Source organism: Anabrus simplex, chromosome 3 (genome assembly GCF_040414725.1).
Source record: "Anabrus simplex isolate iqAnaSimp1 chromosome 3, ASM4041472v1, whole genome shotgun sequence".
Lineage (NCBI taxonomy): Eukaryota > Metazoa > Arthropoda > Insecta > Orthoptera > Tettigoniidae > Anabrus > Anabrus simplex.
This window is the reverse complement of record NC_090267.1, coordinates 238,169,963-238,186,944: the sequence shown is the minus strand read 5'-3', so window position 1 is coordinate 238,186,944 and position 16,982 is coordinate 238,169,963. Positions and strand designations below refer to the sequence as shown.

The 16,982-nt window shown below is 37.8% G+C and overlaps 1 protein-coding gene across 3 annotated transcripts in view; it reads right to left on the bottom strand.

Annotated features, from left to right (window-relative positions):
* The window catches only part of LOC136866189 (protein inturned), a 313,810-nt gene that overhangs the window by 24,740 nt on the left and 272,088 nt on the right, over positions 1-16,982 (bottom strand). For 2 of the 3 annotated variants that reach the window (XM_068226644.1, XM_067142930.2), the window contains one exon: positions 2,503-2,648. The exons of the other annotated variant lie outside the window; for it this stretch is intronic. In XM_068226644.1, coding sequence (XP_068082745.1) covers positions 2,503-2,648 — 146 coding nt within the window. The remainder of the gene's footprint in view (positions 1-2,502; positions 2,649-16,982) is intronic. 3 annotated transcript variants of the gene reach the window in all.

Here is a 16,982-nt window from a genome sequence, read left to right as displayed (position 1 = left end):
CCAAGATAAATTGGTATAATTAGAGCTGTCAATATGGTTCATAACCCCTTTGGTTTATTACCTAGACATGGATCACCCAAAACATAGGTTAGGTTTGGAGAATACTTTAATAATCAGCATGAATTAATGCACTGTTTATTACTTTCATATTCTTTAAAAAAATAAACTGTAGACTTTTCCGATATATCACCAGCATTTCTCCGGCTCGCCAAAATCCATTTCTCCCTAGTTTTAGCGTCTCTGGAACATTTATAAATAATTTGTTTGGGATGGTATGCGGTGTGCTATTGCTCATCAGAACTATACACCATTTATAAGTTTTCTGCCTCACGCAGCATTCATTTTAAGTCTAAAATATACCACTCAGATTATTATCCAATGTATAGACTTCGAATTTAACCAAACCAGATACTAACATAAAGTAGAAATACGCTCGTGTATCCTGCTTCTCACAGCACACTGTGTTATTTCGTCTGCTAATTCAGTCAACCTGTACGATGACGTCAGACCAATGAGATCGCGTACTTGCGTGACGTGACATTTTCGTACTTTAATTTAGATTTTTATCATGTTTGGAGTTATTATTTGTACATTTTGATCACATTTTTGAATTCTGCGTGAAATTTTGAATCAGATTAGCATATTTTTAATTAAAACCCCGGATCATGCATGTTCCTTATTGGACTGATTTCAATAAGCAACATGGATTGATGACCTCGTTGTTAAACCCTTTTAAGCTATCATCATTTTAATGCTATTCTGATTTAAATTGACTTGTTTTATTACTTTAAATAATTTAAAGTGGTTCTACTATGTAACATCAAAACGCATCATCAGAACGTGATTTAAAAAAAAAAGTGTCCCGTACAAGATTGCAAACTTACAAGAGTTTATCACTATAGCTTGTATTTATAGAAAACCTACACATATCAATAGATTTTATACTGATTAATATTTGAGAGGAAAATTTAGTGGGCAACAACAGCAACATAATGGCTGTGTTGAGTGTGTTGCCACATTGCTCTACTGGTTTTTTTTTTTTTTTTTTCCACTTGGTATTTCTGCTCAGGCCTGAATCATTTGGAATTCACGAAATACACTATATATACATTCTCAGCAATCTTTTATGTTTCCATTCTGAGTCAAGATGCCTTTGAGATATTGGTTTTCAGAAGCAGAGATCACGATTCTAAGCAGGATTTGCTTTTTTAAAACAGAAGGTGAAAATGCAAATGATAAAGGATATCCAGTTTATCAGAAAATATTGCAATGCCAACACAGTGGCAACACAATATCTGCAGGCCAGTGGAGTGTAGGTGTATTCCATGCTTGGTGCTCACGCAATTTACCTCTCATATAATAATTTGTATAAAATCTATGGATGCCTGTAAATTTTCTGTACATATCGGCTATGAAAACAGTATTTACAGTGCTCATAACGGTATTAACAACAGCTTTGTCAAACTTTGCAGAACTCGGAAACCCTTTACTAATTAAATTGATAACAACCTTTTAAGCTATAGTGATAAACTTTTGTAAGTTTGAAATCTTGTTTGGGATTCTTAAGGATACGGATACATAAAATCATCACGCTCGGATGACACGTTTTCATGTTACATAGTTTTAAAGTAAAGGTTTGTCCATAGAATGCCAGAAAAACAAGTTCTTTTCTCATTCTAATTACAACAGCTGCAGAAACGAACAATCTAAAGAAGTTGTATACTACTGTTAAACAAAGAAAGAATGGAGCTATAAGTAGGTGCGATTAAGTTTGAGATTGGTGCACTCATTCATCTCTTATAGAAGTTTAAACTTGAACTTTTGAATGTGACAGTAGCACACCAGTGCCGCTTAGCTTGGCTAATGTTTAGCACTGAATAAGTATGCAGGAGGAGTGGTATGAGGAAGTGAACAGCTGGCTGCCACTTACTACACTGCAGAGTAAATTAGTCCTACGGAATTCCAGACACTTATCATGACTTCTTAGTGGTGTTCAGCTATTCATGAATAGCAGGGTATTTCTTTGAGTACCTGGGGTCTATGATCACTGATGATGGCTGACTTACCTAAGTGGTAAAAGCAAGAATTCATACTGCATAGATGAATTACTGAATGACAACAGGTATCATCTGTGATCATAGGATGAACGAGCACCTACAATCAAAGATCTTACCATACTATCATTCATCCTCTTGCACTCTATGATACTGACAGCAGGCTGAACACCAGAGAGACAGAGAAACAAATATCGCTAACAAAAGAGCAAAGAAATGATTTGGTGTAGCAGCAATCGAGGAAAAAAATGTGAGAGGACTGCTTATGATGCTCTGAGCACGTGCTATGATCAGTAGTAAACACCATAAGAAGGGCTATACCCTGTAAGTTGCTGGAAAAAGACCATTGATGGTTTCTGGTTTAAGGGGGAAAAGATGCAGGTTATCAAAGCTTTCTAAAACATATAATCTAGGCCCTGGAATAAGTAACAATATCCACAGAACTTACCCAACGACCCAGTAAATGAAGGGAGTAGATGATTTCTTAGAAGTCTCTCCTTCAGATAAGTTGCATTCAAACAGCATCCCATGTTCCTTGATGGCAATTAGGGATTTGTTGATGACAGATTTTGTTACCTCTTGGCCCATAAGTTTCTGTTAACAGAGAAAGTAATTTTGTCAGCTCTTGGCCCATAAGTTTCTGTTAACAGAGAAAGTAATTTTGTCACCTCTTGGCCCATAAGTTTCTGTTAACAGGGAAAGTAAGGAGGAATTCCAAATGTTGAATATTATTACTTTAGAGAGTTTAATCCTTGAATGCCAACACTGATTATATCAATGCTCAGAAATGTTGCAAAAAGTGCCAGTATTGATATAATTAATGCTTCATTTAAAATGACATAGTTCTTTCTATATTCCCTAGATGTCACCAATACACTAGTATATTTTCCGACAGCAGGAATGCTGAGCTTCTTAATCTGACCACTATTTTCTTTGGAGGGAGTAACACCTGACTGATGTACAGCATGGCATCATCCAACTTTACTGCAGTCTCATACAACAAGAAATGAGAGCAGTTGGAAGTAAAGAGCGTATATAACTGAGGCAATATTTCTCACGCAAGAACTGCAAGCCCTTCATTGTCATTTTCTGTTATAACACTTTCTAACAGACAAAGAAGACTGCATAAGGTTTGTTCCAATGACAAAACCAAGAAATGGACTTCTACTGTGTGTGTCAAAAAGGACTGCATTGGACTACCGCAGGGCTATATGTAAATTCTGCAAGAGTTTGTGAGCTGTGAATGTTGAAATATGACCTAATGCTTTGGTTCATTCACTACTTGTAACTCCTGTAGTAAGATGTCTTCTTTCATGGGCATTTTTTTTTTCAAAAAGAATATGGCTATTATCTTTACAAATTCCAAAATAACAGTCAGTTAAGTGAGATGTTGCATTTTTATCAATTATTAACTGTTCTGTTTTTAATTACAGAATAGTTCTGAAACATTCCATTTAGTGCCATTTTTAGACTATAAAACAAACAAAAAATTTCAGAAGATTTTTGCTTTACAATTGGCCTTACGTCGCACCAACACAGATAGGCTGTATGGCGACAAAGGGGTAGGAAAGGGCTAGGAGTGGGAAGGAAGCGGCTGTGGCCTTAATTAAGATTTGTCTGGTGTGAAAATGGGAAACCATGGAAAACCATCTTCAGGGCTGATGACAGTGGGATTCAAACCACTATCTCCCAAATTCAAGGTCACAATTGTGATCCCCCTAACCGAATGACCAACTCGCTCGGTCAGAAGAAAAAAGTTTCTAAATTTATTATTTCATGTACTTGTCACTAATGATATTTAGATTTTTGGAATACTAAAAGACAGAATGGAATGTTGGGCAGCTAACAAAAATAAATAAATAAATAAATAAATAAATAAATAAATAAATAAATAAATAAATAAATAAATAAATAAATAAATAAATAAATAAAAATAGGTCAAGTGACTAACTTTACTAGCTAAGAAATTATCAATGTTTATCATAGGCTGTGCATTTTTAGGGAACTATGGAATTTCAGCTGGCACTCCAAGGTTTAGAGCAATAAATACAACAAAGCGACTCTATTTTTCAAGTAAAAGCATTAGAAGCTTGCTTAGGTAGGAAAAAAATTGTCAGATAGCAATAAACATTAATATCATGGACTGTTTTCTGGTCTATGTGATCTTCACATACAGACCCCCTGTGGGTGGGGGCGGTAGAATAACACCCACGGTATCCCCTGCCTGTCGTAAGAGGCGACTAAAAGGGGCCTCAGGGGCTCTGAACTTTGGAGCGTGGGCTGGCGACCACGGGGCCCTCAGCTGAGTCCTGGCATTGCTTCCACTTACTTGTGCCAGGCTCCTCACTTTCATCTATCCTGTCTGACCTCCCTTGGTCAACTCTTGTTCTTTTCCGACCCCGACGCTATTAGGTTTGCGAGGGCTAGGGAGTATTTCATTTTCATCCCCCTGTGGGTGGGGGCGGTAGAATAACACCCACGGTATCCCCTGCCTGTCGTAAGAGGCGGCTAAAAGGGGCCTCAGGGGCTCTGAACTTTGGAGCGTGGGTTGGCGACCATGGGGCCCTCAGCTGAGTCCTGGCATTGCTTCCACTTACTTGTGCCAGGCTCCTCACTTTCATCTATCCTATCCGATCTCTCTTGGTCAACTCTTGTTCTTTTCCGACCCCGACGCTATTAGGTTTGCGAGGGCTAGGGAGTCTTTCATTTTCACGCCCTTCGTGGCCCTTGTCTTCCTTTGGCCGATATCTTCATTTTTCGAAGTGTCGGACCCCTTCCATATTTTCCCTCTGATTAGTGTTATATAGAGGATGGTTGCCTAGTTGTACTTCCTCTTAAAACAATAATCACCACCACCACCACCACCTTCACATACAGATCTCATCATGCCTCAAAATACCACTATGCAAGTCTGCCAATGTTGGTATAGCACCAGGAAACGTTGCTGATGGAGATTAGCAGGAAGATTCTGTATGTTACTACTGATGCTTTTACAGCCCTTAATTGTAGACATGATTTAGGCCTTTTGGGCTTATGTTGTGTCAAGAAAATAAGGTGAAATTCTTTACGCTTATTGGAGAAGTCTTCCATGTGAATGGTCAACATTTTCTTCTGAAGATGCAGAGCAAAGTTCTCTGTGAAACATAAAGAATTTCTCCTCATTTTCTTCACATGGCATAAGTCCAAAAAGCCTATATCATGTCTGCAAGATTCTGTATGACTTCATGTTGAGCAATCTATATATAATAAAAGCCAAATAATAATTAAAAAAAAAAAAAAAAAACCACACACACGCATGCACGCACGCACGCACGCACGCACACACACACACACTTGATGAATTCACAAAGACGCACACAAAATGCTGTCACTTGCAAACACTAATTTATTTCCTACTTATTTTCACATTAAACACACATCAATAAACCACCATACAACTTATGTTCACATTAAACTCCTATTCACTTTATACATAAATGATATCACCAGATCAATTAAGCACTGCAAGTACCATCTTTATGCTGATGATCTGAAAATTTATTACCACACTAGAACTAATAATATACAAGCAATATGTAATGTAAATGCTAATCTTGAGCTAATGAATGGCTATGCAATTAAAAACCACCTTAAATTAAACCCCCATAAAACGCAACCCATTATCATGGGTACATCAAAAAATCTTGAAAAAGCTTGAAACTACAACGCACTCAAAAGGCTTGTTTTAGATATGCTGTGGATTTACGGTATGCCGCTTCTTGAGTTTCTCCCTACTATAAACAATTATCTTAGTTACGAGTAGACGGCAGGTGTAAACTACATTTAAATACTCTTGTGTACCAGGTACTTTCGGAAGACATCCCTGCTTATCTCTCCAGCAATTTTCGTCACCTTGGTTCTTTACATCTCCATGATACTCGCTCAGTGTCCCTCCTAGAAATACCTGTCCACCGAACAACCACATACCATTGATCATTTACTATCACCGCTTTGGGATGGTGGAATGCTCTTCTCAAAGACATTAAGGATGCTGCATCAAAAAGTATATTTAAAACTTCTTACCAGCAGTTCCTCGTTAAGTGCTTCCAGCAAGGAACCTGTATGAGTGGAACAAGTGATTATGTGTGAAAATGATATGAGATTATTGTGCAATAAAATAAAATATTGGGTTAATATGATTATTTGATTAAATTAAAAACATTCGTACTGGATTGACAAAGTAGAAGAAGCCTAAACATAGCTAGTAGTAACAACAGTATTTAACTTAGATCTAGTATTGCAAGGATACAATTAGTTAAATTTCATTTAATATTTTTATTTTTGCTAGTATTTTTATGTTCATATTTCTTTTGTTTTGTATTGAAATGAGTATTTTTTCAAATCTGTATTATGTAGGCAGTTCCTTCTTCTTTGTGTGTATATATTCATATTTTTTACTTAAACATTAGTGCTATTATAGTTAGTATTTTAAGTTAATCAGTGTCATTGTATTAACAAATGATAATATGTGTGTGGTTAAGTGTAAGAAAGGGCCAAGAGCCCTAACTTCGCCACAGAAAATAAAGGCTTTTATCTATCTATTTATCTCTCTAGCAATAACCCACCATTTTGAATAACTGCCAATCGCGAGAAGGAGACTGCACCAGAGGCATGTCAACTACCAACTCAACAAAACCAATTCACATACATCAAACACGACTTCTACACACGTCTCATGAAAACAAGTCTTGTTAAACAATAACTCCACTCCACCATCAAGACCGCCTCCTTATATATGTGTGCAGCCAGGCTTCTAGAAGGATATGTCACAACATATCTTCTTGTGAATTCTAGAGTGTCGAAAGGCATAGTTACAATGTAAGGAGGGTTCTACATAGTTCTCGTCATACATTCTGGATATTACTGTGTGTTGCACAATATTGTAGTGGAGTATACATCATATACAGGTAATAATAAATTATATACTATTAATTATGGATTCATACATTAACTAAACTCATATTAATATATATACAGCACATGTTTCATGACAAAACCTCACAAATAATACAGTCATCAGTAAATAATAATAATGCAAAGCAAAGCAAAGCAAAGCAAAGCAAAGCAAAGTCACCTCCGTACAGGCCATGAAGGCCCTTGGAGGAGTGGAAGGTAAAGGCTTCCACCATTGTTAACCTTGGCACGTGATGGGATAGAGTGGTTAGTTTTATGCCTGGCCGCCTCTGCCCCCAGGAATTAACCTGGTACTCATTTTTGGTGTAGGATGAGTGAACCTCAGGGCCATATGCACTGCCAGAAGTGGAAATCTCGTTTCTTAAATTTTACGACTTCCTGACGGGGATTCGAACCCACGTCCTTCCGGGCGAACCGAGCGTGCCTTTACCGCCTCAGCCAGGCAGCCCCTAAATAAAAATAATAATAATAATACTAAATGGACGTAAACACTACATAGCCACACCTAACAACAACAACAACAACAACAACACCACCACCACCACCACCACCACCACCACCACCACCACCACCACCACCACCACCACCACCACCACCACCACCAATAATACAAGCTTGATGCATTATTTACCCATGGGTTAAAGAATATTGTTTTCAAGTTATATCAGTCTATTACACTTCCATCACACTAATCATGAAATTTCCAGATCGTAAAGACCTAGAAAGCTGAAATTAGGCACATAGGTTCCTCTCTTGCCCTCAAGGTGCACTAAGAAAATATTTTTCAAAATTCAGAAGAAAACTAAATTTGTTGTAAAAGGACAAGACAAAGCTCATTTTAAGTCTACTCCACAACGCATGGAACAATTTTTTTTTTTTTTTTTGCTAGTTGATTTACGTCGCACTAACACAGATAGGTCTTATGGTGACAAAGGAATAGGAAAGGGCTAGGAATGCGAAGGAAGCGGCCATGGCCTTAATTAAGGTACAGCCTCAGCATTTGCCTGGTGTGAAAATGGGAAACCACGGAAAACAATCTTCAGGGCTGCCGTCACTGGGGTTCGAACCCACTATCTCCCAGATGCAAGCTCACAGCTGCGCGCCCCTAACCGTACGGCCAACTCACCCAGTGGAACAAATCTTGATATGTCCCTACGGGATTCTGAAAACCATGTTTTAAGGCCCTAAACCACCTGTTTTTGAGAAATTAGCACCACACTGCCACTGTTCTAGGTCAGATGTTCACAGACTCACGAAGCATTCAGCTTCCACTTGGGCAGACTGGGCGAGGCATGGAGAAAAATTGCAGGAAGAAGACATTCTGTGAGAGAATTTTACGGTGTTCACTGTTGGTTGTCTCATTTACAGCAATACAATCAGACATGCTTCTGCGTGCTGCTGTCTCATTCACAGTTATGTGATCAAATGTGCTTCTGCATTCTATCAGACAGCTTTATCATTTTATTCACAATGCCTTTTTTTAATTTTACAATTTGCTTTACGTCGCACCAACACAGATGGGCCTTATGGTAATGATAGGAGAGGAAAGGGCTAGGAGTGGGAAGGAAGCAACCATTGCCTTAATTAAGCATTTGCCCTGTGTGAAAATGGGTGGGTTCGAACTCACTATTTCCCATATGCAAGCTGATAGTTTCATCACCTTTGCTTGGTCACAATGCTATAGTTGTTCTACCACACTTTGCTAGAGCTCCTGTATACTGTAGTTCCAGTTACACATAGATGACTACTTTCTTTTCGATATAAATATGTCTTAGGGCTGGAGATCATCTGAAAATTTGCGCGATGTGACACGATGTATCAGAAGTGACGTCACAAAATATTTTACATCAAAGAAAGGACAATAGTTCCACCTTTTCAATACTATATATTGCGTGAAAGTTTTACATTATAGTTAAAACATCACAACTTTTGTACATTCGGTACCGGTTTCGACAGATTCCCTGTCATCATCAGCCGAGAATAATTAAACAAAGACAAGTATAGATCATGATTCTTATGGTGTGATTACAATGGTGGATTAAAAATATACATTATATGATTAAAATAGTATATATATATATATATATATATATATACACACAAATTAAAGATAAGTAAAATGGGAATGGTCATTATTCTATGAGGTGTACACCTTAATATTTCTAATTAAAAGGTTAATTTGTTAAAAGAAATTTTGTTCTTGTAATATATGATTAGGGCCTATAGTGAAATTTGATTGTAGGCTTAAATCTGTAATATTTTAACTTTTTGACCAGTCAATTCATTGAAGTTATGTAGCCATGTTTGACACATTAAAAAGGTAAACAAACATTTAGTCGAATGGTGTTCCACATAAAATATGTACAATAAAATTCGATTGGAGCTTCAACTTGGACTTAAGAATGGAAGAATTATATTAATGTTCAATGCAAGCAGAAATAGATGAGTTAATTTTTTCACTATGTATTAGTTAGAATGTCCATTGAACAGTTCAATATGTCGATTTATATTCTGGAATGGTTTACATTATTTTGAGGAATAGTAATTGAGATTCTTGCGAAGGTGGTACTTGTCCTTTCTTTGATGTAAATCTTGTTTCAATACGGAACCTAAATATGAAATTCTTAACGTTAAACAAAATATTTTATCTAGCAACAGTGACCTTGAGAGGTGTACAAGCTGTAGATTCGATTTTTTTTTAAACTACTCATCTCTGTGAAATGATGCAAATAAATTATTTGTTATCAATATTTGAGTTTCATTTATTTAAAGATATATTCATGATCACTAGCTTTTCGCAAAGGAAAAAGTTTACGTTTTTTTTGTATTAAAGCATCTTAAAAAGGATATCAGTGTTTTTATGATTACTAACGATTGATGGCCTGTGAATTCATTTTCAAAGAACTTGTCAATGTTCAGTTGTTAAGGTGGGCACACACGCTACGTTTTGCTTGATGATTTGCATGCGCAAACCAAATTTGCAGTGTAAAACTCAATGTGTGTGTTAATAAGTCGTACGATTTAGTAGGCTTGCGCAGTCTTGGGCATGGCATGATAGAAGTCTAGAGCTGCTTGAAATTTTTCTGCGTGTACAAGCAAGACGCTGTGCAAGTTGTAGCGTGTGTGGTGACCGATTGCGTTCAGTTCCAACTTGAGTTAAAACTGCGTAGGGAAATGTGTGATTTACATGTGTTACCGCGTACATTCTTAACAGAATTCATTTATATCTACAGACAAAATACTTGTCTGTGGAAAATTAAATCAAAGGAATATTCAGATGGGAATAAGAAACATGTTGCGTACGATTTGTTGACAGAAAAACTCAGAGGTTGATCCCGAAGCAAATAAAGATAGAGTTTTAAAAAAATTTAACTCGGTTCGAACCTGTTTCCGGAAGGAACTAAAGACAGTAGGAGACTCTAAGAGATCGGGAACTGGCACTGATGAACTGGTATTTTTGGCAGATCAAGAAACCACAAGATCAAGTGTCTGTACAATGCAGGAATGAATGCAAGAGGATGACATAATAAATCAGGTAAGGTAAAAAATATATTTAGAGGTATTATTGTGATATAATTATTATCTAATTAGTACAAATCATATGGAAGCCTTTATTTTACATGGAAGTTAAATTACTGTTTCCAGAATGATGACGACAATATTGATGAGGTTGAAATAGAAGAAGTGATATCAATGTCAGCTCCATCCTCTGTGTCCTCTTCATCAAGGCGTCCAAAGAGGAGTAAAAATCCCAACTCAGCTGATGAGGTACTGCAGATTGTTGCAAAAAAACGTAAGTCACAGGAGGAAGGAAAATATGTGACATTTGGCAGGCACATTGCAGAATTGACTGCACTTGATGACAACATGGCAACAATCTGCAAGAAAGTCATCAATGATGCAATTTTTGAGGCTCAGATGGGGACACTTAACCGAACATCAACAGTAGTGATGCAGGGAGTGTCATCCCACCCGCAGTCAGTTGTGTACATCCAGATAGAGGACAACATGCACTACGGAAGCTCAGAGATTTCCTCAAGCAGTGTCACTGGAGAATACCTATCAAGTTTTCAAGTAAGTAATAGCATAACGTTATCTAAGCCCACATTGAAAATCACTGTTACACTTAATCGATCATTCGGTCCTGCCATTCTACCCTGCCTTCATTATTAAAGAATTGCATGAACATATCTCTTACTTCCTTTGCCTCTTGACCATAATTCCTATTGCATCCTCTTTGTAGTGGAATTAACACATTATTGGCTAGCTCTGTATCTGCCAGATTCATTTCTTCATGACTGAAAGGTTGTGGAGACCAGTAAGATGCAGATCGACGATGTAAATAGTTATGCAAACAGCAACAAGCCAAAACAACAGTTTCTATACGATCTAATCTTAAATTGATTTCTGTATGAAAAAGTCTAAATCGTGAGGCCATTATTCCAAAAACATTTTCCACTATCCTTGCTCATGAAAGCCAGTAGTTAAACACTTTTCATTCTGGAGAGAGATCCTTTTGCCCGAAGGGCTTTAAAAACTCTCTGCGAAAGGCAAATGCTTCATCTCCCACAAACACAAACGGAAGTTTGATTGTGCTATTTTATGGACGTCTTGGTTTAGGCAACTGTAGATGACCAGCTGCTAATTTTTGGTAGAACCTTGTATTTTTCAATATTCCCCCATCTAAAATTAGGCCATTAGTTCCAATGTCACAGTAAATATATTCATAATTTGCATTCACAATAGCCATTAACACTAAACTGTTTTTTCCCTTGTAATTCCAAAAGAACGATCCACTTCCTCCAGGAGGGATTATTTTTATGTGTTTCCCGTCAACAGCCCCCAACCAATGTAGGAATTGCCATCTGTCTTCAAATGCTGCTGCAATTTGTAATCACTCTTTCTCCCTTGATGGGAACTAAAAAATAACAGAAATACAAATATTAGAACCTTTTCTCTTTTTTTTTCAGGCAGCAGAAAATGATCTGTGAAGAGCTGTGCACATGCACAAGTTGCAAATAACAACATTTATTTCTTACCGATGCTTATTTCTTTATAATTATAAATTTTGTATTACTCATCAATTTGAATAAATAATATCATATCTTGCAGTATTCTTCTTTTAGTTCGTCATAAATTGCTCTGCATGTTTCTGGAATAATTACTCCAAGGGCCTGACTAGAAATAGCAGCAGAGAACTTCAGATCTTCATAATTCCTTCCAGTGGCTAAGAAACGGAGTGTTACAGTGAGCCTTTCGTGTGGAGTAATTGCTTGTCTCATGACTGTGTCGGATTTTTTAATTTGAGGAGTTATCTTATTAAGAAGAGTTAAATACTTCTCTTCATCCATGCGCAAGTAATTATACCAGTCACCTGGTTCTAACCTCAATTCACTCAGTAATTTCGTGTGCAAAAAATCCTTTCGTTTCAGTAGTCAGTTCTTTGTCCATCTCTTTCTAGAAAGTGTTTTTCTTCCTTTCTCGTTTTGCAAATTATGGCAAGAGCTATGTATATACCATCGTCCGACATGTTTCCACATAAACTTGCAAACATAACTTCTGAGAAATACTGAATAGCGTGTGCCAGTCTCCGCGTTCCGTCTTGATAGTGACTTAGGTTTGCGCATGCAAATCATCAAGCAAAATGTAGTGTGTGTGGCCACCTTTAAACTTATGCCTCTCATTGTTAGATGGTAAGGGAGTGTCAACATGACAAGAGGATAAGGTGAAAATGAGCTGTGTGCAGGTGTCTCGTTTAAAGCAGTGCAATCAGATGTGCTTTTGCATATCATACAGTTTCATACAGCTCATTGATGTAACTTTTATTTGTCATACTCATCTTCTTATCTTCTCTTCTTTTTTTCTTTTATTCTTAATATTTTCCAACCTTCCAGGCTCATTCTGGTAACAATGCTATTGTTTTCCTTTCTGTTTATCTACAGCTCTTGTATACTGTAGTTCCTGCTTACCATTTTCTATTTCGCTTTTCTTTTCCATAATGGGATTCCTTAGGTATGGAGCTCATTGCCATTGGCGGTGTAATGGTACCTCACCGTGGTCTACCCACGAAGGGAGAAAGGTCCTCCTTTTTCCTATTTTCTATCTTACTTAACCCTGTGAGGTACAATAAATTTCCTGCCTGCATCAAGCACAGGTCCAATATAACATGAGGAATATATAGGAAGGAAATACATTAGTAAAATGCTGAATTTTTACATTAAAAATATGAACTGCACATTTCTTTATTACCCTCTATATTTATAAAATTATCAGCAATATTTTGTGAAAGTGTGGTACTTTTGGAGGCATTTGTTTGGGTGCAATCCTGGGCTCCCTGAACAGGTCTCCCAATAAAATTATGTCCCATTTCTGCCTCCTTTCAATTTCCTGTCAGAACAAATGGCACAGTCCTTAGTTTTATTGCTTCATGAGCATATATGATATGTAGCTTTCCATTCAGATAAAATTCTTCATCACAGCTGCTCCAAAGGTTGTGTTTGCAGGCATTTCTTTTTTGTAACATTCTCCATAAGACCTATAATAACTAGATCCCTGAAAGGCTTGTGACTCACTTCAGACTTATTTTCTGTCTTCTGACGCATATTATAAAGTTAAAAACTGTTCACTAAAGCTACCAGCTTATTTTCTGTATTAGGAGGCATGTATTCCACAGCAATATTTTTAAAAATTGTGGTCACCTTCTTCATTCATCACCCACTACACTACTTTTTTCACCACTGTCTTCCACCTCAATTTCCTCCTCCTCACTCAAAATATTGTTCTCAGATTCGGGATCACTATGTTAATAACAAATATAAATACAACAGCAACGAACAATCTCCAAAGAATAAGCACCTGATTTAAAAACAGTTAACAGCAGATGGTAATATGGAACATAGAACTGTCCAGGCTAAATACTGGGTAAAACTCAGAGCCATTTTTGATCCAACATACGAAATATACAACCTTAAAGTTGTGTCAGACTAGGTCAGACATAGGACCAGAATGGAAAATTAGCGGTAAGACTGAGTCCGACATTCGATCCCAATAGCTTAATGTAAGACACTGACTCACTGGCCGCACTGGCTTAATGAAAGAGCTATTCTCACGCCTAAAAAATGACACTGCAGCAAGCATCAATGATTCCTCACTGGACAAAATTCTTACTAAAATGGTGAGATATAACTCTGTGAACTCCATAGTGGAGATAGGCTTCACTACCTTGCAGAGTTCCTCCACACTTAAAATCCACAACGTTTTCCACCTCGCAATCTCAGTCTGAAAGTTGGAACTCAATCAATCAATGCTCAATCAATAGTGTTCTGCATTTAGGGCAGTCGCCCAGGTGGCAGATTCCCTATCTGTTGTTTTCCTAAATGATTTCAAAGAACATACATACATACATACATACATACATACATACATACATACATACATACATACATACATACATACATACATACATACATACATTATCATTATAGACTGTTATGCCTTTCAGCGTTCAGTCTACAAGCCCCTGTCAATTTACTAAATGTCGCCACAATCCTCGATTTGCAACTAGTGTTGTGGCCTCATTTAGTTCTATACCTCTTATCTTTAAATCGTTAGAAACCGAGTCTAACCATCGTCGTCTTGGTCTACCTCTACTTCTCTTACCCTCCATAGCAGAGTCTATTATTCTCCTAGGTAACCTATCCTTCTCCATTCGCCTCACATCCCCCCACCACCGAAGCCGGTTTATGCGTACAGCTTCATCCATCCAGTTTATTCCTAAATTAGCCTTTATCTCCTCATTCCGAGTACCCTCCTGCCATTGTTCCTACCTGTTTGTACCAGCAATCATTCTTGCTACTTTCATGTCTGTAACTTCTAACTTATGAATAAGATATCCTGAGTCAAACCAGCTTTCGCTCCCGTAAAGCAAAGTTGGTCTGAAAACAGACCGATGTAAAGATAGTTTCGTCTGGGAGCTCACTTCCTTCTTACAGAATACTGTTGATCGCAGCTGCAAGCTCACTGCATTAGCTTTACGACACCTTGATTCAATCTCACTTACTATATTACCATCCTGGGAGAACACACAACCTAAATACTTGAAATTATCGACCTGTTCTAGCTTTGTATCACCAATCTGACATTCAATTCTGTTGAATTTCTTACCTACTGACATCAATTTAGTCTTCGAGAGGCTAATTTTCATACCATACTCATTGCACCTATTTTCTAGTTCCATGATATTAGACTGTAGGCTTTCCGCACAATCTGCCATTAAGACCAAATTGTCAGCATAGGCCAGACTGCTTACTACATTTCCACCTAACTGAATCCCTCCCTGCCATTTTATACCTTTCAGCAGATGATCCATGTAAACTACGAACAGCAAAGGTGAAAGATTACAGCCTTGTCTAACCCCTGAAAGTACCCTGAACCAAGAACTCATTCTACGATCAACTCTCATTGAAGCCCAATTGTCAACATAAATGCTTTTGATTTTAATAATCTACCTTTAATTCCATAGTTCCCCAGTATGGCGAACATCTTTTCCCTCGGTACCCTGTCATATGCTTTCTCTAGATCTATAAAACATAAACACAACTGCCTATTCATCTCGTAGCATTTTTCAATTACCTGGCGCATACTGAAAATCTGATCCTGACAGCCTCTCTGTGGTCTGAAACCACACTGGTTTTCATCCAACTTCCTCTCAACGACTGATCGCACCCTCCCTTCCAAGATGCCAGTAAATACTTTGCCTGGTATGCTAATCAATGAGATACCTCGATAGTTGTTGCAATCCTTCCTGTTCCCTTGCTTATAGATAGGTGCAATTACTGCTTTTGCCCAATCTGAAGGTACCTTACCAACCCTCCATGCTAATTTTACTACTCTATGAAGCCATTTCATCCCTGCCTTCCCACTATACTTCACATTTCAGGTCTAATTTCATCTATTCCTGCTGCCTTATGACAATGGAGTTTATTTACCATCCTTTCCACTTCCTCAAGCATAATTTCACCAACATCATTTTCCTCCTCCCCATTTGCTTGGCTGTTCACAACACCACCAGGATGATTTCCTTTTACACTGAGAAGATGTTCAAAATATTCCCTCCAGCTCTCCAGTGATTCCCTGGGATCTATTATGAGTTCACCTGAATTACTCAAAACACTGTTCATTTCCTTTTTCCCTCCCTTCCTAAGATTCTTCATTACTGTCCAGAAAGGTTTCCCTGCTGCTTGACCTAGCCTTTCCAAGTTGTTACCAAAATCTTCCCAGGACTTCTTTTTGGATTCAACAACTATTTGTTTCGCTCTGTTTCTTTCATCTACGTACAACTCCCTGTCTGCCTCGGCCCTTGTTTGGAGCCATTTTTGATAAGCCTTCTTTTTACGTTTACAAGCTGCTCTCACTTCATCATTCCACCAAGATGTTTGCCTTTTCCCATCTTTGTACACAGTTGTTCCTAGGCATTCCCTTGCTGTTTCTACTACAGCATCCCTGTATGCCACCCATTCACTTTCTACATCCTGAACCTGCTTACTGTCTACTGTTCGAAACTTCTCACTAATCATATCCATGTACTTCCGTCTAATTTCCTCGTCCTGGAGATTTTCTACCCTTATTCGTTTGCAGACAGATTTCACTTTCTCTACCCTAGGCCTAGAGATACTTAGTTCAGTACAGATCAGATAGTGGTCTGTATCATCGAAAAATCTGCAAAAAACTCGTACATTCCTAACAGATTTCCTGAATTCAAAGTCTGTTAAGATACAGTCTATTATGGATCTGGTACCCCTAGCCTCCCATGTGTAGCGGTGAATAGCCTTATGCTTGAAGAATGTATTCGTAACAGCTAAACCCATACTAGCACAGAAGTCCAGCAAACGCCTCCCATTCCCATTAGCTTCCATATCTTCCCCACATTTACCAATCACCCTTTCGTATCCTTCAGTTCTATTCCCAACTCTCGCA